We start from the raw sequence: 27005 nt of genomic DNA, 5'->3' as shown, positions 1-27005 counted from the left end.
GAAATTAGGTCATGGTAGACAAGGGATTCCACCAACATGGAGGAACAGCAGGAAGACTAGTTCTTTTTATAGACCTCCAAGTAGTCAATATGAATGGAGTCAGCAAAAGCTTTCTTAGCTATAAAATAGGGACATTAAGAATTCTCTCACCCCACAGAGGTCCTGTTGTGGTTCTTCAGATTAAGAACCTGGCTAATATCCATGAGGACGTGGGTTCAACTCCTGGCCTCGCTCAGTGAGAGCTGTGGTATAGGTTGCAGATGCGGCTCGAATCCATGTTGCTGCATAGGCATCAGTGTAGACAGGCAGCTGAGCTCTGATTAGACCCCTGGCCTGGTAACTTACATATGCTGCAGGTGCAGCCCTAAAAAGAAAAGAAAAGAAAAAAAATCCTTCCACCCTAGAGTTCCCTCTGTGATGTGGCAGGTGAAGCTGACTGTGGCAGCTTGGGTTGCTGCAGAGGCATGGGTTTGATCCCTGGCCAGATGCAGTGGGTTAAAGGATCCATCATTGCTGCAGCTCCAGCTCAGATAACAACAACAACAACGACAAAGAGTTCTTCCATCTTTACCATGCTCTCTGTAAGTAAGAACAGGACGAAGAATCTCATTCATCACCCAGTTACACAAAAGGTTAAGCCTCAACTCTGCAGCTGCCCCACTAACAGTTCACCCTAAGCGGAATTCAGGGTAGAGAAAAACTGGATGAAGCCTTCTGTGTTTTGGATACATGGCCCCTAGACAAAGATATGTATCTAAGGAAGAATTTCAATGACGCTAGATTCCTGCATCCTCCCATACTTGGGAAAGCACTAAAATCATTAACTTGAACTACCTGGGTTTTTTTGGTGGTAAGTAGTCAAGATGTATGCTTGACTACATTTCATAGACCAAAAATTCATATACATACTGGCTCCTCCTCTACCTCTTGTAGAGTTCCAAAGAGCTGAGAGATTATTTCCCAGGCTATAGTCCCTAGTAACGTCCCAGAATAAAACTGAAACTCACTGCTCTTACATTGTGCGTGTAGTCTTTTTTTTCCCTTCTTTTCACCTACATCAAGACACTTTACAGGTAGAGGAGAAACTAGAAAAGTGGAAGTCCTTTTTAAGTCAAGAAGGACTGAGGGGTTTCTGCGGGTCGCATGTTATCTGTGAGGCTAGGGCTCTATCTGGAGGAAACCTTGCCATCCATGTGCATAACAACATCTAAGTCTGGGGGTCCGAAATTTGTAGTCCTGGGCCTTCGGGGTCTAAGGATGGACTAAAACGGGAGTCAGGAGCCCCCAGGTGCGTTTCCCTGTGGAGTCAGTCTAGAGAAGGCACTCCCGAAATGAGGTCTCCAGAAGTGCGACTGCCTCCAGGCCTCGTCCACGGCCACGTTCTTACTTCTGGGAAAAACAACAGGGTCATACCTACACCCACTTCTCAGATGCGCGGACAAACAAAAACAAAACCTGAAAGAATGACCCAAACTCGGCTACACGGGAGGTACAAGTCGCGCAAAGCCTGTCGCCCGAGATTTGCGCACCCGGTCGCGGAGCATTGTGGGGCCGGTGGTCCAGGCTGGGGCGCGGCTTCCGGCCGCCGAAGCCGTAGAACCACATTTCCCAGCAAGGCCTGCGCCGCAGCGACGCGGATCTAGTACGTATGCTATCAGACTTCCGGTGGAGCCGGGGGCGGGTCTGTGGTGGAGGCTGGAGCGAGGCGGCGGGATGCAGCGCCCCGGGCCCTTCAGCACCCTCTACGGGCGGGTCCTGGCCCCGCTGCCCGGGCGGGCTGGGGGCGCGGCCTCTGGCGGAGGCGGGAACAGCTGGGGCGTCCTGGGTTCGCACGTGCAGCCTCCAGGACGCGCGCAGTTCGGCGCTGGCAGCACTAGTACCAGCAGTGGGGACGCTAACAGCGTCTGCCCGGCCCCCTCCACGATGTCCAAGGCCGAGGAGGCCAAGAAGCTGGCGGGCCGCGCGGCCGTGGAGAACCACGTGAGGGTAAGCAGCTCGGGGCATGGGGCGCCTGTGCTTGGCCTGAAGGGCTCCTGCTGAGCGTTCTGGGCACTGTCGGGCGCGACTAGTTCCTGGCACAGCGGGGGTTTCGGGAGAGGGCAGAGGGTGCGCACTTTACCCGGGTTTACATCTGTTTAAAGGCTTTTTAGAGGTGGAATCATTTGGGGGCAAGTCCCGTAAAAGTTGAGCTATTGAAAGAACTCCTTGCCAGGGCAGATAACAGTTTGCAAAGTGGAGCCTGGTGGTGTCTGATGTTTGGAGTGGATTTAGGAGGGACTTAACCTGTGGCTTCCTTGTCAACAGATGGAGAGGTCGTCATTTCTCTTCACCGCCCTGGGAAGTAGGTGGGGAGCTGACTTGAAAGGTGTTTTGAAATTTTACCCGAAGGAGGAGCTTGACTCGGTGCGCCCTTGTTCCTGAATGTACTCGCGGGAGGGAAGTGGAGACCGAGCATAAGGGGAAACTCGGGGCTTTAAGCTTCCTTCCTTTGACAGGGCCCGAGTGGACACTTGAAAGCCTAGAGGACCCTGTTCTTTAGGGCGGGAGTGTGGAGGTGTTTAGCTGTTTCTTGGTGAGGTCATGGCCCCACTTGTTTGCTAAGTGGCGGGTGTGGTTCTCTTGGTGGAGTCTTTTAACCTAAGTGGATTTGCTGTCAACAATGAGGTTAATTATGTTAATTATAAGACTTCGGGAGCCCAGAGGCAAGTGGAGTATCTCTATCCTTAGGTGGAGTTTCCTTGGCTTTTATTGGCTTTTTGTCTTTTCTGCTTCTTGGAAAGAGGTATCAGATTCCCTTTTCTCTAATGCTGGTTCTTTATTCTTTGCATTTGATAATGCTTTAGTGTACAAGATTATTTTGCCTAGATGTTCCATCCTCCCACAGCCTGGCTAAACGGGAGGGGCCTGCCCTGTAGGAGGAATGACCAAGGAACTTACAGGACCCAAACCCAGTGGCTCCTGTTCTAGTGCCCTTCCACCACTCCCACGGCCACCCTGTTATGGTGTAATAATCTGGTTAGCAATAGGATTTTCTGTGGGAGTTCACAGAGATAATGTGAAATGTGTAACTTGGTTCTGCTTTTGGGTTTCAGTGCCTCAGCTGCAAAATGGGGACCATAAGCTGAAATTTCAAAATGCCTGGATAAAGTGAGTGGTAATGGATAAATGAAGTCTATACAGATAGGAAAGTTCCATATATTAGATTTCTTATTAACCTGTTTACATTACCATTTGGTAGCATGTATCTCTCTGACTGTAGTTTTGTTATTATGTATTTGGTTAAATAAAAATTTGCAAGTCGCCTCCTCAGGCCAGAGCCCCACAACACTGGATTCCAGCCACATTCCCCGAAGTTCCAGGCGATCCTGGGGAGAGCTTTACTGGTCATTTGGGGGCAGTCTCAGTTACACTCACTTTCCTTTGCAAACTTCTTTCCTGAAATGCCAGTGTTACTTGAATTTTGTATGTTCTCCTCTTCAACATTGATTCATTCACTTCATTCCTGTGCTTGGTATTTGTTGAGTGTGTCAAGCAGTTGATGTGGTGGCCAGAAATGTGGCTAAAGGAGGGAGGAGGGCAGGCTGGTCCCGAATATTTTGCAAACAAGATAATTTAATTCAAAGCCTTTCATTTATTGAGTATAATCATGTACCTAATTGTCAAGGTTTAGCTGCCCTCACCAGAGGATATCCTTTTTTTCATCTAAGGCCAAGTTTTCCTCTAGCACTTCGTGTCTTGAAATTATGTACTCATTACCCAACTCAGGCTTGGCTGCTGACCCCTGGAAAGACAAGTGTTGGTTGTAAAGAAAGGGTTATTTTGTTCTGGATGCTGGCAACCTGGGGAGAAGGAGGACTCCCAGAACCAAGTCCCAAGTTTCTGCTTGGCCAGGAAAGTTTTTTAAGGGAGAAAGGGGAAGTTAATTGCAGGTAATCATTGGGGGGGGGGGGTCAGAGTCTTATTTTCCACTGTGGGCAGACTTTCCTTAGATTGTTTGACGGTGAGCTAACAATGGCAGTATTGCAAGACCCTCCTGCTCAGCCTGAAGTTACCATCCTTCACCTGAGTGGAGGCCTTAGATCCTGCGGAATTCCAGAATAAGTTATGTATATTTTCTGGACCTGGCACTATTGTTTCTGGACTGTTCCTCCTTGGTTTCTGCATTTCCTCCCTTCCCTGATTAGCAATTGTTTGAATCTGCCCTTTGGAACTCTGGGAAGATCTAGGAAGCAGAATGAAGCCTACTTCCTGCAAACCAGAACAGATGTGGAAAGGATTTGTACCCAGGAGGGCCCCCGAAAGATCCTGCTCAGTTTCATACTCATGTTAGTGTTCGTTTATGGAGGTAGGTTGTACTGGGTCCTTTTGGTTCCACCTTTGGAATACCCTGAGAACGGACCCTTCCTGTTGATTTATCAACTTCCTAGGTTATGCTCTCTCTGTGGCCAGACGACTGCAGTTGCCCTTTTCTTGTCCCCTCTGTCGACCAGCCAAAGGGTGCTTTAGCGTCTTCTGAAGCTTTCATCTGCCCTTGTCACAGTGCCCCTCAGGTGGCTTCATCCCCACCTCCATAGGACACATGGAGAACAGCTGGTACAAACCAGGTGCCGAGCCATTTGGAGTGGATACACAGACTGGTTCTTAAGCCCGCATTCTTGCTCCCTTCTCATGGAGCGTGAGTTTTAATATTACTGCCTTCGCCTAGAATGCTCTTTCTTGTCCACTGCTTTTGCCTGTGAAAATCATATATATCCTTCAGAATTTGGTTCCAAGGCCATTTCTTCCTCAGAGTTCTTCCTTGGATTTGTAGGGAGAGGAATTATCCTTTAATTCTGTAGCACTCTGTCTGTACCTCTTTGGTGCCTTATGCTGGTGTCTTTATGTTCTAGTTGTGTGTGTGTGTCTGTCTGTGTCTCTGTCTCCGTCTCCCAGTCCCTTGAAGGGTAAGCTTCCAGATGTAGTTAACTTTATATTCATTCAGCGTTGGTCACAGTGGGGCCAGGCCAGTAAATGTTGAATGAATTGTGTGGAGTGTGGACACAAATATGGGGGTGTGGGATGAATCTCTGGGGTCTAGCCAAGGAAGGAGCCTTGCACAGAGCCTGTGTGACTTGCCCGAGTTCATCTGTGTGCCACCTGCCTGCTGGGTGACATGAGTGTATGGCAGATAAGGTAATGAGCGACCTGGCAGTTGAATTACTGTGTAGCTAGGAGTGTTCAGCCTCAGCTCAGGTGTGAAGTCAGGCTGAGCCTACCTAGTCAGGGCACATTCTTGTTTTCTGATATTCAGCTGTTTTGCGTTGTGACCTAGCACTCACTGGTCTTGAAGACCTTGCTGTTGAGGTTTGCCTTGTTTTGCTGCTTGAGTGGCTGTTGGAAGCCTGGCCATCTGGAGAGCATCTGACAGGTGGAGTCTGGACCTAGCACAAGCTCTCTTTTAAGACCCCTTGGTGTTATTTGGTGATTTTGGAACTTTGAGCTGGTAAAAGTGATTTCCGCCAGGTCAGGACCACAGAGCTTGATGGGCCAAGCCCTCACTAGGTGGGGGAAGCCTAGTTAGAAGGGGGGACATTAGCATTTGATTCTTTCTTTTTGGTAACTCCCTCCACCTGTTAGTCATTCGTGCCAATCTTTTTCTAGAGATGTAGTTTCACTTGATTTGAGAAGGACCCTATTAGCTGCAGGGACTGTGGGCTCACCGTGGGTATTCCTGTGGCCTTTGTTCTGGAGGCTGAGGGGTTTTGGCCGTAGCTCTCAGCTTGTCTTGAGGGACCTCCAGGACTTTTCGTCCTCTGACAAAGGAAGTTTCACATGGGCTTCCCTTTTGCCCAGTGCGTTCATTGTGATCAGTTGCTGCAACACTGAGAAATTTGAAATGAAATATTTCAGCAAATTGATCTTCCAGGAATTGTTTATTCAGAATTAAGTTATGTAGGGAGGCAATTGATATTGTTAAAAGATGACTTTCTTTTAAAGGTAAAATCATAGTACTTATATAGATATAGAATAAACATATATCAGATTTTTTTGACTCATTAAATTAATGAAGGAACTAGAAAAGATGTTATTAACTGTTCACTAGAAAAATCCAAAAACCATGACATTAGATGCATTTGAGAAATATTAAAATAAACTTACAGGCGCTATGGAGTAATCAGTTGGGTTTCACAAATCAATTTGCATTTTTGTGGAAAAGACTTTGCAAAGCCACAAACCCCTGTACCATCAGATATTGCCTGCAGACTCCAGCCTTTCATTGAAAGGATATCTAATAATCTCCTGTTCATTTCAAAGTCTTAATTTTTTCTTTAGGGTGTTGAGTTCCTCTCTAAAGTGGGGATAAGGGCCTTGAAGTCACAAGGGGTAGATTTGACTTACATTAACACTTACAAATCTTTTTGGTAGGGCTTAATAAATGGTAGCACCTGCTTTGGTTTGTAGCTCTTTTGCCCTGAACAGACCAGAGATCACTCCCAGGAAGCTGCTTAGGAACCGAGGTCCTTGTTAGTTCCTGATTGTCCCCTGACCTTGTTTTGCTGCTTGTGGTTTAACTGACCCTGGCAGGGCCCCTGCTCTGCCCCCGGTTTGATCCTGGCTACCTTCCCCCCTGTCTTAAGATGACAGGCTCTGCGGTGTGATGCCTGTTTCTTGTCCTTTGTACTCACAGAGTGGCTTCCTATGGCCGATGAAGACTATATCTCATGTTCCCAACTTAACTTTGACCCTCCTTCCACCTTCTCTGAAGCAGGCTTGTGCAAATGAGGACCCCTTGGGATCAGTTGGAGACGCTGATGTGATTTGCTATTTCAATGTTACTTCAGGCTTGCCCATCTTCTGTTGGCAGTGTTGGAGCTTTTAGATGGTAGGCTTGATGTGTCCCTGAGGTTTGATGTGATGCCACCAATACTAAGCAGACTGTGGTCAGTCCTCTGCCTTCTCAATGTTAAACTGATGTGTAAAGTCACTGAGGCCAGGAACCTCTGTTTTCTGCTCTTAGTGGACAGCTCGTTTGTTCTTCCTTTCTGATCATCCATCGTGGTCGTGCACCCCCCTGCCGCCACCCCCCCCCCCCCGCCTCTGCCAGGAATCTTTCATTATTCGTCTGCAAGCCATTTCTGTGAGGCTGACTTAAAATTGCTGTACATTGTAAATAAGCCAAGCCTTTTGTGTGATAGATTGTAGGGAGTGTTAAAAACAAGACAACATGGGAGTTCCCGCTATGGTGCAGTGAGTTAAGACCCTGACTGCAGCGGCTGGCCTCACTGTGGAGGTGCTGTCAGATCCGCATGGCCTTAAGAAAACAAAGCCACAAAAACAAAAAACAAGACTGCAGGCCCCAAATGGAGCTGCTCATGCTAAGTCTCATATCACCAAACTTATACGTAACTTAATTACACTTTTGGCTCTCTCAGAAATGGAATTCGTAATCCACTCTACCAGGGATTGCTGATCTGAAGGGCAGACCCCTGCTGTCCTCTAAAGGAAAGTAACCTTTCCATAACTTTCTCTTTTTTGTCCAGTATAATCTCATTCCTGGTTCATACTTCTTGCTGTAAGTCTTCATTTCGTATAGCTGCTCGGAGCTGCTAGATTGCTGCCATATTCTAGTCAATTTTTGCTGAAGTCAACATTTAGCATTTTTTAATATGCCTCAGTTTATCTCCAAACAGGAGGAAATAGTGATGTCATTGTCAAGGATGAGAGGAGAAGGGCTCTCCTGATAAATTGCCACTGGGCACCAGGAGAAAGTTCAGATATGAGGTTCGGGGGTTATAATTCTGTGGGACAGCGCCTACCTTGCCCCCTTGTTGGGAATCACTGTTCCTAGTAATTTCCTAGCTCTAGGGATGGGCAGAAGAAGGAGTAGGACATGGTATTAATAAGTTCTGGGCTTTCCTTCCCCTTTTTTTCAGAATAACCAAGTGCTGGGAATTGGAAGTGGTTCTACAATTGTCCATGCTGTGCAGCGAATAGGTATGTCCCTGGGCTGTGTCCTGGCTGCTTTTGTGAGACGATGGGGGTGGAGACATAGAGGAGGGGAAGGGGGTGGCACCAGCCCAGCTTGACACCAACAGTGTGGAGCCTGCGGTCAGGTGAGTGTTTTTGCTCTTCTTTGAGTGGAGTTCTTGGGCCTCTTTACCAACTTTGGGGGTTGCTCTGGCTTTGTTTATTCTGCTGAACTGGAGGGAAGGGGCTGACTCAGGGAGAGGGCTCCATAGAGTTTTAATCATCATCGTGGTGGGGTGTGTGTGTGTGTGTGAGGGGGAGAGAGAGAGAGGGAGTGTGTGTGTGTGTGTGGCCTCTTGGGTCCTGAGGCAAGCCCTCTACAGCTGGAGCCCCCTCCCAGCAAATACCTCCAGCCCAGCTTGGCCTTGCCCAGTTGGTGGCTGGTTCTGCAGGTACTGATTTCATTCTGAGGTGTCTTGGAGTCAGGAAAGGCCCAGAAGTTATCATTCCCTGTGGCTGCTCAACAGGTTTCACTGCCCTGTTCCTGTTTGTGAGAACAAAGCCCAGAGGAGAGGCCTGTCTGAATGCTGATCTCCCCTTCCAGGTGCCAAGGGCCTGAGCTCAGGGGACAAAGCCCAGGAATGCCTTGTCTTCAAGGAGGGATTGTGGTGCTGGCTTCTCATTGGCCTCACAGGGCCTTAGTGTTGTACAGCTTTCTACCTGAGCACTGAGTATGCGGAGGATTTTAGGGCACAGTGATTACTGTGGATTTCATAATAGTGGCATCTAAACCCCCAAGGTACACACCCAGTGATTAAAGACACTTGACATTTTATTTTATTTTACTTTACTTACTTTTTTTTGTCTTTTTAGGGCTGCACGTGCGGCATTTACCCAAGTTCCCAGGCTAGGGGTTGAATTGGATCTGCAGCCTCAGGCCTACACCACAGCCACAGCATCATAGGATCTGAGCTGCATCTGCGACCTACACCACAGCTCTCAGCAACACCGGATCCTTAGCCCACTGAGTGAGGCCAGGGATCGAACCTTCGTCCTCAGGAATACCAGTTGGGTTTATTACTGCTGAGCCACAAGGGGAACTCCCTAGACTCGACATTTTAATGAGACATTTTTCCCTGTTGACTGAAAAAAATGCACAACCTAAAAGTTGAGCATTATGTTTTATTTGGGCCATTACTGAGGACTGAAGCCTGGGATACTGCCTTCCAGAGAGCTCTTGAGGGACTGTTGATGAGCCAGGATCTATAGGAGCTTTTGCAACAAATAAACCAAAAAAAAAAAAAAAAAACCCATGTAGTCAAACATCAAAAAGCTAAGTAAAGAAAAACCAGACATCTGAAGTTAATGAATTTAGTGCCTTTCTCTGTATGGGAAGATGCAAGAGTCTGGGCTTAATGGAATTATTCCTTTGATATGCACTTTAACCATCAGGGCCAGTATCCTGCTTTTCTCCAGCCTGAAGCCTCAGGTGCTTCGCCTGGGGTGGCCACAGTGGCTGCTGGCTTGTTGATGGAAATGACAGGAGCCGTTCTTTGTTCATATCCCTTAAGACTTTTCTTTTTTGTTTATTTTTTTATTTTTGTCTTTCTAGGGCTGCACCCGTGGCATATGGAGGTTCCCAGGCTAGGGGTCTAATTGGAGCTGTAGCCGCCGGCCTACGCCAGAGCCACAGCAACTCGGGATCCGAGCTGCGTCTGCGACCTACATCACAGCTCACAGCAATGCTGGTTCCTTGACCCAAGGATCGAACCTGCAACCTCATGGTTCCTGGTCAGATTTGTTTCTGCTGTGCTATGAGGGGAACTCCCTTTTTTTTTGTTTAAATCAGGTTTTCCTGAAAGGTATACATCCAAAGTGAAGAAGTAAACCCTTAAATGCCATCTGGGGTCTATAAATGATTATATTTTTCACTAAAGGTAATAGTCAAGTTCTAGCTTTTCTCTGTGAAAGACAATACAGGGAAGTCGTTATGACTGTGATGCTGGACTGCCTGGGATCGGATCCCAGTTCTGTCATTTGTTAGCTGTGTGCCAGTTACTTTACCTCTCTGTGCCTCTGTTCCTTGGTCTGTGAAGTGGGGATAATAATTATCCATTGCCTTTGGGTTACTGCATTGAAAGAGTTCATGTGCACGATGTTCTTTTGACTATTGCCAAGCCTGTGCTAGCAAATGCTGACGTTTTGCTCTTTCTGTGGTTAGTACTGACTTCCTTAGGCTTTCTTGTCCCTGTCTTGTGACTTGTGAGGTCTGTTTACCAACCTTTTTTTTTTTTTTTTTTTTTTTTTACTAAGGGTGGGGACCTAGAATGAAAGGCATCTGTCCCTGAGGGGTTAGAACTTTTTTGTTGGGTTTGGGCAAATGCACATGACAAGGAAGATAAAGAGAGGAGAGTGAAAAACCCCCAACATGGCTTTTGTCTCCACAGCTGAAAGAGTGAAACAGGAGAATCTGAACCTCATCTGTATCCCCACTTCCTTCCAGGTAGGTCCTGCTTTCCATTGCTGCCTCTTGACAGTGCTGAGGAGTCTTTGGGTCCCTGAGGACAGGGGTGTGGCTCTGGGTTGTGCGCCAGGGTTGTTCTGGGTGAGAGTCGGGGCAGGAGAGGAGTTGACTGGAGATTGCTCCTCGGCAGTGGCAGTGTGCTTTAGATGTATTCCTTTATTTGCTCTGTGACCGTTTTAGTATATCTTGTAGAGACAACCACTGGGCCTCATCCTCGAGGAATGTTATCTCCATTCATAGATGAAAAGCTGAGGCTAAAGGGCATTAAATGGTGTGTTAGTAATGCAGGTACAGTATAGACAAGTCCATGTCCAATGCTCTTTCCCCATAGAATTGGGGTTGGTGAAGGACAGCAGTGGAGCCGATTGGATATAGGGCACGATAAGGGAAGGGTGGACTTCAGGAAGGGGGCAGGAGAAGTGCCCAGAACAGCCCCACCCTTCATCTGGCCATTGTTGGGGGGAGCATGTGTGTAATTAATTGCTCATTGGCTTCGTCATGGTGATACTGGGGTTAGAGGTTGACATTCCTGGTGATTGGTGCTCCCGTGACATTGTAGACTTGGTTTTGGACAGCTAGTTCTTAAACTCCCCAGACCTGGAGGCTCAGCACTGGCAGCAGCCTGCAGGTGGCTCTGGTGAAGGGGCAGGGTGATTAAAGTTTCCTTCTGAGCCAGATGTGTGCCCCAGCCTGTCCAAGTCGGGAGTGGAGCAGGGGTTCCAGGTAGACCCAGTAGGGAGTTAGAGTAGTGCATGCTGTCAGAGCATCCCGGAAATTCAGTTTCCTGGAGACCCTGAGCACGCTGCTTCAGGCTAGAACAGGAGCGCTTCTACATGGCCTCTTTTGCTTTGGAAATCCTGCTTTCCAGAGGAGATGCTTCCGCCACTCCTCCCTTTTTAGGGCTGCACCTACAGCATATGGAAGTTCGCAGGCTAGGGGTCCAATCACAGCTGCAGCTGCTGGCCTACACCACAGCCACAGCAATGCATGATCTGAGCCATATCTGTGACCTGCACCACAGCTCACAGCAACACTGGATCCTTAACCCACTGAGCGAGGCCAGGGATGGAAAGCATGTCCTCATGGACACAAGTTGGGTTCTCAGCTGCTGAGCCACAATAGGAACTCCCCGAGGAGATGCTTTTTATGGTCAGAGTGGTTGTGGTTGTTTGCCTTTGTCTTTTGAAAAAGCTAAGTATCTGCTTTTTGCCAAGTGACTTGACTGTCTACTGTTTTTATTTATTTCATCACTTATTTGCTATCAGTGTTTGTTTTTAAAGTTATATATGTAGGTTGAAGAGTCCAATAATTCAAGACTTTTTATTAAAAACCAAAACACTCCTCCCATGTCTGGCCACCACCTTTCTTGCTTTTTATATGGACATACTTTTAAAACCTCTTTTAGCTGATTGGCTGTTTGTTCCAAAGTCTGGAAATGACATGCTTTTCTTGCTATTTGCATTTTTTTCCACTTTAGGTAATAATTTTATACTGAGTGGATAAAGGGAAGATGAGCATTGGTGACCTCTTACCTCCTTGCTTTCCCAGTTCACATACCTTCTCACGGTCTTCAGCACCCTTATATATGGGCAAGGCCTTCCTCAGTATTTACAGAGTTGTGATGTCCCAGCCACAGCTGAACTGTGCAGTGTGCTATGATTACACTTCCTTACCTGCCGATATTTTGTTTTTTCTAAAGTTAGGTAAATGTTGCCTTCGTTTTTGTTTGTTTGTTTGTTTTTTTCATTTGCTTGGTTGTCTACATACTTCTTACAGTTCTACCTCAAACTCATACCTCGATGGGGAAGCCTCACTTCCTCCTGGCCCAGGGCATATTCCACTCCATTGTTTTCATCTTGGCTGAGTCTCCAGCAGCAGCAGCTGCGTTCAGCCGTTGTCTTGGGGTCTCTTCCCGGGCAGGAACATTCCTTCTTGGCCTCCTGTTCTGGGTTGGCTGCTTCTCCTCACTCTTCCCCTCCACCCTTTGGTTTTGTTTCCCTCACTTCTGAGGGATCCCATCTGTGACGGAGCTACTTAGTACGTGGGATGCAGCCCTGTGGGCTCTTCGGATGTCTGAATAGGTCTTTCATTCTAGCCTCTCTGGAGGTCAGTTATTGGGTAGAGAATTCTGTGTTAAATCATTTCTTAGTTTTCTGTTGGGTCTGCTGTCTCTGGCTTTCAGTTTGCTGTGGAAGAGCTTGATGCCTTCTGAGTCTTGATCCTATTTCTCATTCTTGCTGAACTCTTAGACCCTTATATTACCTCTTCATTGTCTCCAGTGTTCAGCAGACACTGGTGACGAAGTGGAATCCCTCCACCACTCCCTCCTTGTACATGCTGTGTCTTGGTGTGGGTTTATTTTCATCCACCGTGCTGGGGACTGCCTCATGTGTCATTCTACAAATTTCACATTCAATTTTGGGGATTCTCTGCCCCATTCCTTTGATTTTCTTTGTTCTGTTTTCTCTGGTGTTTCCTTCTAGGACCCTTGTTTGTCCATTGTGCTTGTGGCCTGTTTTTCTTTTCAGCCTTGTCTTTTTGTAACCTTCTGTTGAGATTTCTTTGCTCCCATATGTTTAATTTCAAATAAGAACTGTTTTTTTGGTTGTCATTTTCTGAAGTTTTTTCGTTTGCTTGATTTTGTATTGTAGGTTAAATTTTTTCAATTTCTTTTCTTAGCTCCTTGAGGATATTAGTAATTTTGCTTCTGCTTTTAAAATTTTTTCTCTGTATATATGTTTCCTCAGAGTTTTTGTTGTTGTTGTTGGAGGTATAATTTACATACAATTTGTTCTTTTTAGCATATAGTTCTGAGTTCTGACAGAGTCGTGTAACAACCAACACAGTCAAATGTTGTTAAATGCTTTGGTCTTTTTTTTGTTTGTTTTTAATTCCGGCATTTCTTATTTTAGCTTTTATCTGTTTGCTCATTTTGAAGATTAATGCAATAAGAAGCTGATTAGAAACTAGCTCTCAGGGTGGGAGTGGTCTTTGCTCTCAGCTTGTCTGCCAGGTCCTTATCTTGGGGAATTCCTGGTGTTAGATCATTTTTCTTTTCTGGTCTATCTGGTGAGGTTTCCTGGACAAGATTGCCCAATGCCCTTTTAGGAGGCATATGCGTGGCGGCCCGTGTCGTGGGAGCCAAGGAGAGGGGTGGAGGACATCTGTCATGATTCTTGCATAAACTTCCTAATTCCCCAGTTTTCAGCGTAATACCCGTGGCAGAAGGGAAAGAAGTGCCTGCTACTTTTGCAGTATTTCTTTGCCTCTGGGCTTGATCACATGACTTGTTTTGCCCAAGGGATGTGCCAAGTGGCAGCCCATCAGTGGCTCAAAAAGTGTTTTTGCTTTGGGCCTTGACCCTTTTGCTGCTGAAACTGTTGTACTGCCATGTGAACAGGCCTCGGCTGCTCTCCTGGAGGGTGAGAGGCAGATGAGGAAGGCCAGGCCAGAGACTTCCCACTCTGTACACGGAATTGTGAGAATTAATAAATATTTGCTCTTTTAAGCCTCTGAGTCCTGGGGTTGCTGCTAGGCAGCAAAAGCTGCCCGCTGGAGTACCCCGTTTTCAGCTCTGCCCGGCGGCCATTCTGAGACCGGCTGTTTGACTCTCTCCGGGGACTAGACATGCTGTGGTGGAGAGAGACAGGAGCCGTAACAGGTTCTCAAATAGCCCCTGAGCCAGTCTTCCTTTTTTTGCTCCTCCCACTGCCGGGTCTGCTTTCAGAGCTTCACAGTGCCACCGAGTCCTGACCCTTTCTGGAGGTTCTGCACTGATTATTTGGCTGCTTCTTAGCTTTCTCCACTGCTGGCTGAGGATTTCTCATTCTCTTTTCTGCCATTTACCACTGTCCATCAGTGGTCTTGCTTTTAAAACTTGATTGCTGTTTTCTCCTCTGTTCAGTTTATGCTGTTTTTTTGTTTGTTTGGGTTTTTTTTTTTTTTTTTGTCTTTTTGCCATTTCTTGAGCCACTCCCATGGCATATGGAGGTTCCCAGGCTAGGGGTCTAATCGGAGCTATAGCCACCAGCCTACATCACAGCCACAGCAACTCAGGATCCAAGCCGTGGCTGTGACCTACACCACAGCTCACGGCAACGCCGGATCCTTAACCCACTGAGCAAGGCCAGGGATCGAACCCGCAACCTCATGGTTCCTAGTCGGATTTGCTAACCACTGAGCCATGACGGGAACTCCTCAGTTTATGCTGTTAAGAAAAACTCCTTTCTTATAGTTTTAGAGAGGTTTTGGAAGAGGGCTGAGTTAGATACAGGTGTCCCAATTGTTGTCTTTCACTGAAACTTTCATCCTGTGTTTTTAAGATAGCATCCTCTGAAGCCCACCTGTATGTTGTGGTGGTAACTGATAACAGTACGAGACTGCTCAGTGCTGGCCAGTTCCAGGTGATCAAGTGGAAGAGTCATTCACAGGTCACAGGACTTTGAAAAATGCACTTGTTCAGAGACACTGTTTTATCCTCCCACCTTCAAACCCAGACTTTTTTTGGCCATGTCTGTGGCATGTGGAAGTTCCCTAGGCCAGGGATCAAACATGTGTCCTGGAAGTGACAATACTGGGTCCTTAGCTGGTAGGCTACCAGGGAACTCCAAGCCCAAACTTATTTTTGTCAGATGCAATCTCCTGAAATGATAGAAAAGACCTCAAAATATTTCATGTTCTGCCTCTTAAACAAGTAAACCCATATGGCTTTAAGGTATCTTTGTAGATTTCCTCTTTCAAGTTAAAAGCTCTGGGGAGAGGAAAATTTAAAAAGCATTTAAAAGCCAGATCTGGTCTAAGTAAAAAAGGTTATTCATGCTGGCCTTCAGGCCACCTTTATTAGGTGGTAGAAGGGAAAATGCAGAGTTTTCAGGTTTTATTGTGAAATTGATGAAAACCAGGACTGCCACCCTGCCGCCTGCCTCTGTCCTTGATCACAAGAGGCATTTGGGGGCACCAGCTGTGGGATTGCAATGAGAAGGCATTGCTTCCTGTCTTTTATTTATTTTTTTTTTCAAAAGCACAAGCTAATCATTAGTTTTCCTGCTCCCTGCACTTTTAAGAGCTGGAAGTGACAGGCAGTTAGTTCTGTACCCTTCGGAGCCCCTTAGTGTGGGAGTCTGGAGTGACTGGGTGTCCAGCAGATACTGATCTCAGTTGAGCACCTGTGGCTGCATTCGTACTGGCCGAGCCAGTGATGGGTCCATTTCCCCAAGTAGGGCTATTGTGTTGAATACAGTGAATTAGTTTGTAGGGCTGCCAGAACAAGGAACCACAAATTGAGTGACTGAAAAAAACAGAAATTCATTGTCTCAGTTCTGGAGGCTAGCAATCCAAGATCAAGATGTTGATTCTTTTGAAGGCCGTGAAGGAGAATCTGTTCTGTGTCTTTTTCCTGGCTTCTGGTGGATGCTGGTGGTCTTTGGTGCTGCTTGGCTTGTAGGCACATAACCTTGTTCTCTGCCTTCATGTTTGCATGGTGTCCTCTCTGTACAAATTCCCCTTCTAAGGACACCAGTTGTTGGATTAGGGCTCACCCTCATGACTTCACTTGATGACTTTGCTGAAGACCCCGTCTCTAAATACAGTCACATTCAGAGTATTAGGGGTTAGGACTCCATCATATCTTTCTTTTAGGGGAACGCAATTCAACCCATAATGTTCAGGGAAGACAAAGCTCATGCCGCTGGTGACTACGACGTCTCTCTGCGTGCAGGGCCGTTCCCAGGGGCCTTGTGGGGAGGCCCATCAAAGATGGGGAGAAGGGAGAGTCGGGTGAACTGCCGAGGAGGCGGCCAGTAATGGTCCCACCCCAGTGGGACCCTTGAGGTCATTGTACAGGGGGCTCCATCCAGTTTTCATGTGAAACACTTGAATACTGTTTAGTATTGCTTCTAAAGTCTATAAAATTAATAGGAGCCATAGTATATAACAGTTTTATTTGTGTGATAGAATAGCACACTGAAGTACATGCAGTTCATATCATTTTTTTTAAATGCCATCTGTATTTATTAGATATCTGTTGCTATGGAACACATTACCCCCAAACTTAGCCGCCTAAAACAGCAAACATTGATTAACTCTAAGGGTGGTTTCTAAGGGTGGGGATCTGGGGTGGTGTAGCGGGGCGGTTCTGCCTTCGGGTCTCTGGGGAGGCTGCAGGCAAGCTGTTGGCCAGCTTTGCAGTCGTCTCCACACTCAGCCCAGCCGTGCTTGGACGACCTTCTTTCGAGCTTAGTCACGTGGGTGTGCGGGCCTTCTTCATAGGCTGTTGAGCGGTGGTCCAGTCCCCAGAGCTGTCTCAGTGTCATTAGGACTTGGCAGCTGGTTTTCCCCAGTGTGTGTGGTGAGAGAAGCGGGCGGGAGGGAGGGGGAGATCTTGTTGGAACATTCCCCTCCCCCCACCTTGCCCACTTAAAAACTAATCTCATAAACTAGTCTCAGCAGTGGCTTGCCGTCACTTGTGCCTTTCCGTTGGTTGTGCCTGTGCCATTGGTAACACAACAGCCCCGGGACATTGTGGGCAGGGATTCCCCAAAGGCATGAAGACCAAGAGGTGTGGGTATCTCTGGGGTTCCTCTTCGGGACAGTCCCCGTGAATTTACAGCCTCGGAGTCTAGGATTAGCATAACTTCTCCAGTACTGCTTCTGGAGAAACCTAGAAACCGAGAAATAATCCAGCTACACCATTTTTCTTGTTGTTTTTCTCCCTTCTTTAATAGAAACAGATCATGTTTTTTTGTTTTTTGTTTTTTGTTTTTTTCTTTTGAACTTTTTGTCAGCCAGCATTTTATTCTAGTTTTTTATTATGGAAAATTTCAAGCTTCGAAAAGGATAAAGAATAGTGTAATGAACTTCTATGTGCCTATCACCTAATTTCCATAATTATCTATTCATGGCCAGTTTTGTTTTATCTTTTTCTGTTTGTTTGTTTTTTAGGGCTGCTCCCTGGGAATATGGAGGTTCCCAGGCTAGGGGTCGAATTGGAGCTGTAGCTGCTGGCCTACACCACAGCCACAGCAATGCCAGATCTGAGCTGCTTCTGTGACCTACATCATAGCTCACAGCAACGCCGGATCCCCAACCCACTGAGCAAGGCCAGGGATTGAACCCGCATCCTCTTGGATACAAGTCAGGTTCTTTGAGCCACAATGGGAACTCCTAAAAATATTTTTTAAAGTTTTTTTTAAATCATGATCCAGATAAGTCCCACATATTGCGAATTCCATGGTCTTTGTGTTTTATGGTTAAAGTCTTAGGATTTTGGATTTGAAGATTGACACTGGTGGTTATCCCTCTCCATCTTTTAATACATGAGAAAATTTGCCATGTGGAAGTTTTTAGAACTAAAACCTTCTGATCTTTAATCTCAGGTGCTTTTCACTTGAAGCAGAACACATTTTCATGGCTTTTGAAAAAAGGTTTTCCATCCTTTGGTTCAGCAGTGGCATGAACACAAATCCTTATCACTTGGACTCTAGTGATCAGACTGGAAGGTTCACAGTGCCTTGATTCCAGCCACAGATCCTGCTTAGGGTGTCAAAATGATGTTGGTAACCACTTCTTCCCCTTCAGGCAGCCTGTTGGAAAGGCATGTGTATACTGTCAGTGGTGCTGACTTTCTCCACAGACATCCTGCCTCACTCCCAGTCAGCTGCTCTCAACCTGCTGAGCTCCTCAATTAGCCTCCAGAGGTCCTGCCTTTGTGTATACTCTTCTGAGTCCATGCAGTCTTTTGCTTATTTTTATTCAGCAATGTAGCCTGGAAATCACTATGTTTCATTTATAGATCTTCAGTCTTTTTATGCTGTTAGATTATTTTTAAAACTTGTCCAGTATTTTGTAGATTTGGCTCTTAGTTTAGGAAGCTTTAAGAAAATGTGGTAGTCCCCCTGTTAGCTAGCCATGGGAACACATTCTGAGGCCCCTAGTGGATGCCTAAGACCACAAATAGGACTGAATTCCATATATACCATGTTTTTTCCTATATATCCATACCTATGATAAAGTTTGATAAATTAGGCACAGTAAGAGGCTGACAACAATAACTAAAAAATAGGACAAATATAACAATATACTGTAATAAAAGTTATGTAGATATGGTTTCTTTCTCTCAGAATATCCTGTTGTACAAATTTAATGCCTTTTGCATCTTAAATAGACACTTAACAAGCGTGGTAGTTTCATAACTTTTGTAGTTGGAGATGCGATGGCAGAACTGGCATGAATTTCTTTTTCCTTCTTTACCAGTTCATGGATGAAAGATTCGTTCTTACCATGGATCATTAGCAGCCTCAGCATATAACTTTTTTTCCTTTTGTTCCCAAGTTGAGAACTTGTACTTTTTCACTTAATGAAAGCACTTCATGGCTTGGCTTTGGCATATCTGAATCGCCAGCGTCACTACTGTGCTTGGGGCCATTACCTTGGAGATACTGCAGGTTGGGTTCCATTCCCCTATAATAAAGCAAGTATGATATAAAAGTAAGTCACTTGAACTTTTTGGTTTCCCAGTGCATATAGAAGTTAAGTTTACACTGCTCCGTAATCTAATAAGTGTGTGATAGCATTATGTCTAAAAAAGCAGTGTGTATACCTTAATTAAAAAATACTGCTAAAAAATGTCAAGGCAATTACAGTAGTATCATCAAAGATCACTGGTCACAGATCACCATAGCAAATATAATAACCATAATGAAAAAGTTTGAACTATTTTGAGAATCGGCAAAATGTGACACACAGTCAGGAAGTGAGCAAATGCTGTTGGAGAAATGACGCCCTTAACCTCCCTGGAGGCAGGGTTGCCACAGCCTTCAATTTGTCAGAGATCAGTATCTTGCAAAGAGCAGTAAAGTGAGGTGCAATAAAACATGGTCTGCCTGTATTAAGTAAGGGTTACTTGAATGCAGGCAGTGTGATACTAAGACAGTTGATCTGATAACTGAGATGGCTACTAAGTGACTAATGCCGGACAAAGGGATAATTCACATCCTGGGCTGGATGGCATGGATGGTGAGAGATTTCATCATGCTACTCAAAACGGCATACCATTTAAAACTTAGGAATTGTTGGCAGTTCCCGTCATGGCTCAGTGGTTAACGAATCCGACTAGGAAGCATGAGGTTGCGGGTTCGATCCCTGGCCTTGCTCAGTGGATTAAGGATCCGGCGTTGCCGTGAGCTGTGGTGTAGGTTGCAGATGTGGCTCGGATCCCGCGTTGCTGTGACTCTGGTGTAGGCCTGCAGCTATAGCTCCAATTAGACCCCTAGTTTGGGAACCTCCATATGCTGTGGGAATGGCCCTAGAAAAGGCAAAAAGACAAAAAAAAAAAAACAACCAAAACTTAGGAATTGTTTATTTCTGGGATATTTTGTTTATCATGTTTGGATCGAGGTTGCTCTGGATAACTGAAACTGGCGGGGGGGGGGGGGGGGGCGGTGTGTGTGGTTACTGTACAGTATTATTACTAGAAGCTTTAGGCAGCCATGGTGTTACATGAAATAGCAGATCACTGAGGAGGAACGCTTAGCCTAGCGCTGGAGCAGAGTCTTCACTGGGTGCTATTTGCCTCCTTCCACCTCCTGCCATTGATGGGGCTCGACCCTCCAACTCTTGGTTGGATTTGGGAGGGTGCCTTGGTTAGGACTTCATGTTTGACACTTAAAATCTGAAAGGATTCTGAGAATCCCTGGCTCCCCTCAGAGTTCATGATTACAGGTGCGTTTTCCTGTTCCCCACAGGCCCGTCAGCTCATCCTGCAGCATGGCTTAACTCTCAGTGACCTGGACCGACACCCAGAGGTAAGAGAGACGCTGCCTTGGTTTTCTGCCTCCTTTTTTATGGTTGTCACTTGTTCATGGGCTCTGAATATCTTGTCTCATCTAGGAGAAAAGTCAGTTGGTCATACCAGCTTTTCTCCTGGGACTTTGAATAGTAATCCTGGCTGAGGTCACAAGGGGAGAGGTTGTTAATTTTCAGGACATCCCTGTGGTTTAACTGTGAGGACTCAGGAGCCCAGGCCTTGCTGCTGTCCTCGTACAGAAGAGCAGGCCACCCCAGAGATTACCGATAAGAGAAGATAAGCAATCATCAGAGGCAGCCTCGGACCTCTGAAAACCGATTAAAATGAAGTTTTATGGTAAAGACCATTAAACACACAGGCAGTCCCCAGGGAACTGAAGTTGGTGAGACTGAGGAGCGTGCCCACAGCTGGCACTTACTGAGCCTTTATTCTCTCCTCGGTGCTGCACCTGGATTAAACCATAGTCATCCCTGGGTATCCTCGGGGGATTGGTTCTGGGACTCACTGCAAATACCAGAATCTGATGCTCAGTCCCACGGTTGGCCCTCTAACTAAGGTTCCACATCTGTGGATTCAACCACCCATGGACCATATAGTACTTATTTAGTGGAAAAAATCTGCAAATATGTGGACCTGCACAGTTCAAACAAGGGTCAACAGTATTTAACTTCCAGTAGCTTTGAGGGTGGGTGCCATTATTATGCCATTTTACACAGCTGCAAAAGGCCCAGAGAGGGCAAGGTGTTTGCCTAAGGCCAAGCTATTTGTAAGTGGTGGAGCCTGAACAGGAATTCAAGTGCCTCTGTCTCTAGAACGATGCTGCTTAGGAGGATTTTATGGGAAGAGGTAGAGTTTGAGCAGAGCTGTGAAGGGCCAGGTGGCAAAGGCAGGAGAGAACATTCCAGTATTCTGGAAAGGAGGATGGGAACCACAGGGGCAGTTCTAGGCAGGCAGGTGAGCAGTGCCCAGACTGACGGGAAAGGTTTCTGGGGTGGGGCCCCTGGGGTGGGGGCAGGGTGAGGAGGAGCTGTAACTTCATCCTTGGAAAAGATGGAAGGGAGGATGCCTGCTGAAGCTTGGTGGGCTCCATACCCGGGCTGTGGCAGGCAGCCTCAATTTGCAACTTGAACTGAATTTGCACCCTGAGGGGTTTTTTCTTGCCCTTTTTTTTTGTTGTTTTGTTTTTGTCTATTTACGGCCACACCTGCGGCATTTGGAAATTCCCAGGCTAAGGGTTGAATTGGATCTGTAGCTGCTGGCCTAAGCCACAGTCACGGTAACACAGGATCTGAGCTGCATCTGTGACCTGGATCCTTAGTCCATTGAGTAAGGCCAGGGATTGAGCCTGTGTCCTCTTGGATACTAGTCGGGTTATTTAGCCACTGACGCACGACAGGAATTCCCTGCACCTTGAGGTTTTATTCTGCCGTTTAAAAAAAACAAAGTTGAGGCTCCCATATGTCCATGCAGAGGACCAGGAGTGACGAGAAGTGCATGTATCCCTTGATTTCAAACTCCAAACCCTTTCCCATCTTTGGGGGCTGCTTTTGGGGCTGACGGTGGTGTTTCCTGGTAAAGGGGGTGGGCAAACCCAGACAGGTGCTTTGGTGGTGTCAGAGTGGGGTACCTCAGATAATCCAGTTCTGGATCACTTCAGATGTATGTCAGCAAGCCTGTGTTTTTGCCGCATTAGTATGGAAACCTCTGCATCAGTGTTTCCCAGCCTTTTTTCCCGTTATTGCCCACTCCCCAGTGACATTTGAATTCCTCAGATAATTCTGTACTTGGATGTAAAGTTACATTGAGATTGCATGCTCTCAATGATTCCAGCTCATCCACAGAGAAGCTCATCAGTGAGTAAAGGGAGTGTAAAGTTGTGGATGAGACCTGGACCAGGCGAGGGTCCCACATTTGTTTCCTGGTTAACCTCCTAGAGCCTCATTCTTGGACTGGTTAGGTAGGAATAAGTGCCTGGCTGATAGGGATGCTCAGGCTTAGCACAGAGCCTCCCCTTAAAAGGCTCTTAGCGGGTTTTATATCTTTCCTTTCCCTCGTCACAGATTGACCTCGCCATCGATGGTGCTGATGAAGTAGATGCTGATCTCAATCTCATCAAGGGCGGTGGGTGAGTGTCTGCCCGTAAATGCATAGCGAGGCGGAGTGGAGGACAGGATCAGCTCGGTGTCACTGTGATGTACGAGTTCGTTTTTCTATTTAGATGTTGATGGCATCTGGCCAGGGAGCCAGCCTGGCCTTTCTGCTCATTAGTAGCACACCAGTGACTAGGAACCTGGGCCTCTTCAATGGAATTACTCATCCTTAATAGGTTCTCTGTGTGCTGCCCTCTGCTGATTCAAACTTTAAAAACTGTACAGCCTGGAGTTCCCGTCGTGGTGCAGTGGTTAACGAATCCGACGAGGAACCATGAGGTTGTGGGTTCGGTCCCTGCCCTTGCTCAGTGGGTTAAGGATCCGGCGTTGCTGTAGCTTTGGCATAGGCCAGAGGATACAGCTCCGATTTGACCCCTAGCCTGGGAACCTCCATATGCCGTGGGAGAGACCCAAGAAATAGCAAAAAGACAAAAAACAAAACAAAAACTACAGCCTAACCACACATACTACATTATTAGGTCTCTAGGCGCCAGTGTATCATAATTGCTTTAAAGCTGCTTTTAACCTCTGTGAGAAGTTAGTGATGTATGTATTTATTCCTTTGGAAAACATGTATCGGGTTTTTATTTTATTTGTTTGTTTTTTGTCTTTTTGCCTTTTCTAGGGCTGCTCCCATGGCATATGGAGGTTCCTAGACTAGGGGTCTAATTGGAGCTGTAGCCACCAGCCTATGCCACAGCCACAGCAACTCGGGATCCGAGCCACAGGGATCTGAGCCACATCTTCGACCTACACCACAGCTCACGGCAACGCCGAATCCTTAACCCACTGAGCAAGGCCAGGGATCGAACCTGAAACCTCATGGTTCCTAGTCGAATTCGTTAACCACTGCGCCACGACAGGAACTCCTATATATCGAGTTTTTAAATGTTGATTTGTGGGGTTAGGGAATGGTGAGCTAAAGAAGGTCGAAGTCCTGGTCTCCTGGTTTTCAATGTGCTTAATCTCTCACTGTGCTCTCCCACTTGATCACCCTGACTGTCAGCTGGGTAGATTGCTCAGAGCTTGTCTTTACTTCTCAAGTCACAGAGCTTCCTTTTCATGCCATGTGCAGATGACTTCTCCCGAGACCCAGGGCTTCCTGGCGGAGGTGTCGTGGGTGGGGTTATGCCCATCCCAGCCAGGGACCATTTCTCCTGGACATAGGCTTGTTTTCCACAGTCTGTGTACTAGAAGCAGCATGTCCTCACTTGGGCTCCTTCAATAGAAAAGTTTATTTCTCACATTTCTGGGAGCCCAGGTCTTCTTAGTGTAGCTGCCTGTTGTGGAAGAAGAGAGAAACAGAGCTTTCTGGTGTCTTCTTAGAAGGATAATTATCCTGTCAGACCAGGGCCCCATTTCCATGACCTCATTGAACCACAGTTGCTTCCTTAGAGCCTCCATCTTCCACATACAGTTGCATTGGCGGGGGTGGGGCTGTTTAGGGCTTCGAAAAATGAGATACCATGGAATTTGGCGGGGATGGTTAGGGCTTTGAAAAATGAAATACGATGGAGTTTAATAAGAATTAAAAATCAAATTTCTTTCCGTGCCAGAATTGCGTGGATTTTGGCCTGAGTTCTCACGTTCAGTTTTTGTCTCACTTACCCCCGCGTTCATTTGCTTCTTCCCCATCCCCAGAGGCTGCCTGACCCAGGAGAAAATTGTAGCTGGCAATGCCAGTCGCTTCATCGTGATCGCCGATTTCAGGTATGAGTGCAGTGTTCTGAGCAGCTCCCTGAGGCCCCGGGCCTCATTTTTAGAGGAGGAGTTAGATGTGGAGGGGTGGCTCTTTAGCTTTCCGAGACTTAGGACAGCATCGTAGGGTTATGTTCTGCTTTTGTGCGGAAGGTAGATAACTGCTGTTTTATGTGTCCATGGGAAGGAGGAGGCAGCAGCTTGTCCCCCTTATTAACAGCACGTCTTCATTTATTACTCATTGCTCCTTGAGGGGAGCCCCAGAGGAAGCAGGTCAAGCCCGGCCCCGGGGCAGTGACTCAGCATGCCTGGTTCCTCCGGGGTCACGTGTGACCTCTGTTGTGGACAGTCTTTGACCAGGTTCTCAGATTCTCCTTCAAGGCCCTAGTGCTGAGTGTGAACACATTAACTTTAAAAAAAAAAAGGAGTTTATTGGCGAAATATTACAGCTGTGGGAAGGACAACAATTATTACTGTTCCTCAGACCCGTGTAACCACAAGCCAGTTACGTCTGGTTTTAACATTGTTGTCATATTTACTCAGATCCCTCTTTTCTTAAAGGGTCGAACAGAACCAGTGCACAAGCCTGCACACCCGCCCCTGTGCCTTGCCCTGCCCTCGTGGGTACCCTGGGCCTGAACTGGGTGTGGATCTGCACCGTTGCACTTCTTTATGTGTGTGGTGCTTTTTGACTCTTTCTTCCAGGAAGGATTCAAAGAACCTTGGGGACCAGTGGCACAAGGGAATCCCCATCGAGGTCATTCCCATGGCCTACGTCCCAGTGAGCCGCACCGTCACCCAGAAGTTCGGGGGCGTAATTGAACTTCGAATGGCCGTCAACAAGGCAGTAAGTGGCCAAGGAGTTTTCTGGAAGGCATTCCAGGTTCTCAAGGTGGTGTTTTCCTTCATTTTTCTGTTAGGTCTTCTGTGTCTAGACTGGGCAGATGGTTTCTATGTATTATTTTTCATCAGCTTGTTTATTTTTAGAGTGCTGGCTTTATCAGTTTCCATATTGAAACTCATATAGACAAGACTCTGCTTGATGCAGTGAAAATTCTCTGTCCCTCAGGGTCTGATGCTCTTAGGCGACCTGGTCTTTGTACCTGAGGACTGCTGATTAACACAAAAATTGGGCTTTGAGAGGTAACCCCATCCTCCCCCACCCCCAGGGCGGTGGTGCACAGAAAGGTTTTCAGGTTTCCTGGTGTAATTCTTTTTCCTCCTCGTTTCTCATTCCGTGGTTAAATGAAGTAGAGTTTCTTGGACGATGTGAACTCCTCGCCAAGAACACACTCCAGATACTTGGGCAGAATGTTTCTCTTCAGCTTCTAAAGTGGGTTGCACAGAACTTTTTTTTTCTTACATTTAAATAAATAAGCAAAAGCAATCATCCAAAAACTAACTGTACTTGCAGTCAGAACTATATAAAAAGGTGGAAACATAACAGGAAAAAAAAGCAACTCATCTGTAATTCTACCCTGATGAACTTTCATTTTGCTGTGTTTTCTTCCCGGCGTTTTGGTGACTTTTTAAGTCGTAGTCCCAATCATGGTGGTTGTGCAGAGCTCAGACTCTGGCTCCCTGTGTAGCTGAAAAGCCAAGAAGAGATGGTGGGGGTTCTCTCATGGCTGGGACCACACAATAGCCCAGCACCTTGCCTTTGTGGGGTTCTTAACTGGGCTCCCACCCCGCCTCCTCCAGTTTGCAGAGGAGTCCCGTTTCCTTGCCCTTGACTGTAGTGTTTTCTGTCACCGTTTGTGATCCTCAACTCTAGAAAGTGCCCAAAGCTGTCGTGGATAAATTAACTAAAATTATTCCCAGCCTGTTTGCTCCAGGACCTGTCTCTCCTCCCTGTCTGCTGATGGGGCTGCCTGAACCCAGGGGGTGCATTGTCTTCGTGTTACTGATGGTTCCTAATGTGAAGCTGTGGGAGTGTTGTACCTTGGTGGTCTCTTCTGTTGCTGTGGGGTGTTTTTTTTTTTTTGTCTTTTTGCCTTTTCTAGGGCCAGTCCCTCGGCATATGGAGGTTCCCAGGCTAGGGGTCCAATCGGAGCTCTAGCCGCCGGCCTACACCATAGCCACAGCAACGTGCCATCTGAGCCACATCTGCAACCTACACCAGCTCACGGCAACGCCGGATCCTTAACCCACTGAGCAAGGCCAGGGATCGAATCCACAGCCTCATGGTTCCTAGTCGGATTTGTTAACCTCTGAGCCATGACGAGAACTCCCTGCTGTGGTTTTTCACTCTGATGGTAGCTAAGAATCGTGGAGTCCTCACTGTGGGCCCCCACTGTGAGGTCCCATTGTGAGCTCCCACTGTGCTAAATGCTTCCCCATGTGGTTTATAAACTGCCTTAGGAAGCATGTTTCATTTTCCCTTTTTTGCAATTGATGAATCTGAGGCTTACAGAAGTTAGTGGCTTCTCTGAGATCTAAACCCTTTAAGACTCCAGTTCTGACTCCAAGCTCCTGCTCCTTATTGCTTTGTAGCACTGCCTTCGAGGAAGCACAAGGTGGGTGTACTGGTTAGAACAGGTTAATTAAGATACTGGTCTTTGGTTAGCACTTCTGCTCTTCTACCCCTTTCTGTCCACCTGTATCTACATCCTCTGTAAATGTGGGAAATTGTCTTCTAGGGACCTGTGGTGACAGATAATGGAAATTTTATCCTGGACTGGAAGTTCGACCGGGTCCACAAATGGAGTGAAGTGAACACAGCTATCACCATGATCCCAGGTAACGTGTGCGGTGCTCGCTGAGCCTGGACGCCCATGCCCCTTGGAACTGTCCCCTGCCTTGGGCCGCAGGAGGCATCATGGAAAGAATTTCCTTTATGCAATGGCTAGGGATTCTAACTTAACACTTTTTCTTTTTCCCCTTC

The 27005-nt window shown here is 46.8% G+C and overlaps 1 protein-coding gene across 4 annotated transcripts in view; it reads left to right on the top strand.

The window, feature by feature from the left end:
- Window positions 1–1675: 1675 nt before the first annotated feature.
- RPIA (ribose 5-phosphate isomerase A) overlaps window positions 1676–27005 on the top strand; it is a 30522-nt gene continuing 5192 nt past the window's right edge. Inside the window, exons 1-9 of one of the 4 annotated variants that reach the window (XM_047781560.1) lie at window positions 1676–1986; window positions 2305–2403; window positions 7914–7974; window positions 10395–10450; window positions 20212–20271; window positions 22334–22398; window positions 24065–24133; window positions 24827–24968; window positions 26761–26860. In XM_047781560.1, coding sequence (XP_047637516.1) covers window positions 1714–1986; window positions 2305–2403; window positions 7914–7974; window positions 10395–10450; window positions 20212–20271; window positions 22334–22398; window positions 24065–24133; window positions 24827–24968; window positions 26761–26860 — 925 coding nt within the window. In that variant the 5' untranslated portion in view covers window positions 1676–1713. Of the gene's footprint in view, window positions 1987–2304; window positions 2404–7913; window positions 7975–10394; window positions 10451–20211; window positions 20272–22333; window positions 22399–24064; window positions 24134–24826; window positions 25014–26760; window positions 26861–27005 lie in introns of all 4 variants that reach the window. The other 3 variants (XM_047781559.1, XM_047781562.1, XM_047781561.1) reach the window with 3 other exon arrangements.

This window comes from Phacochoerus africanus, chromosome 5 (genome assembly GCF_016906955.1).
Source record: "Phacochoerus africanus isolate WHEZ1 chromosome 5, ROS_Pafr_v1, whole genome shotgun sequence".
Lineage (NCBI taxonomy): Eukaryota > Metazoa > Chordata > Mammalia > Artiodactyla > Suidae > Phacochoerus > Phacochoerus africanus.
This window is presented reverse-complemented; position numbering and strand designations above follow the sequence as displayed.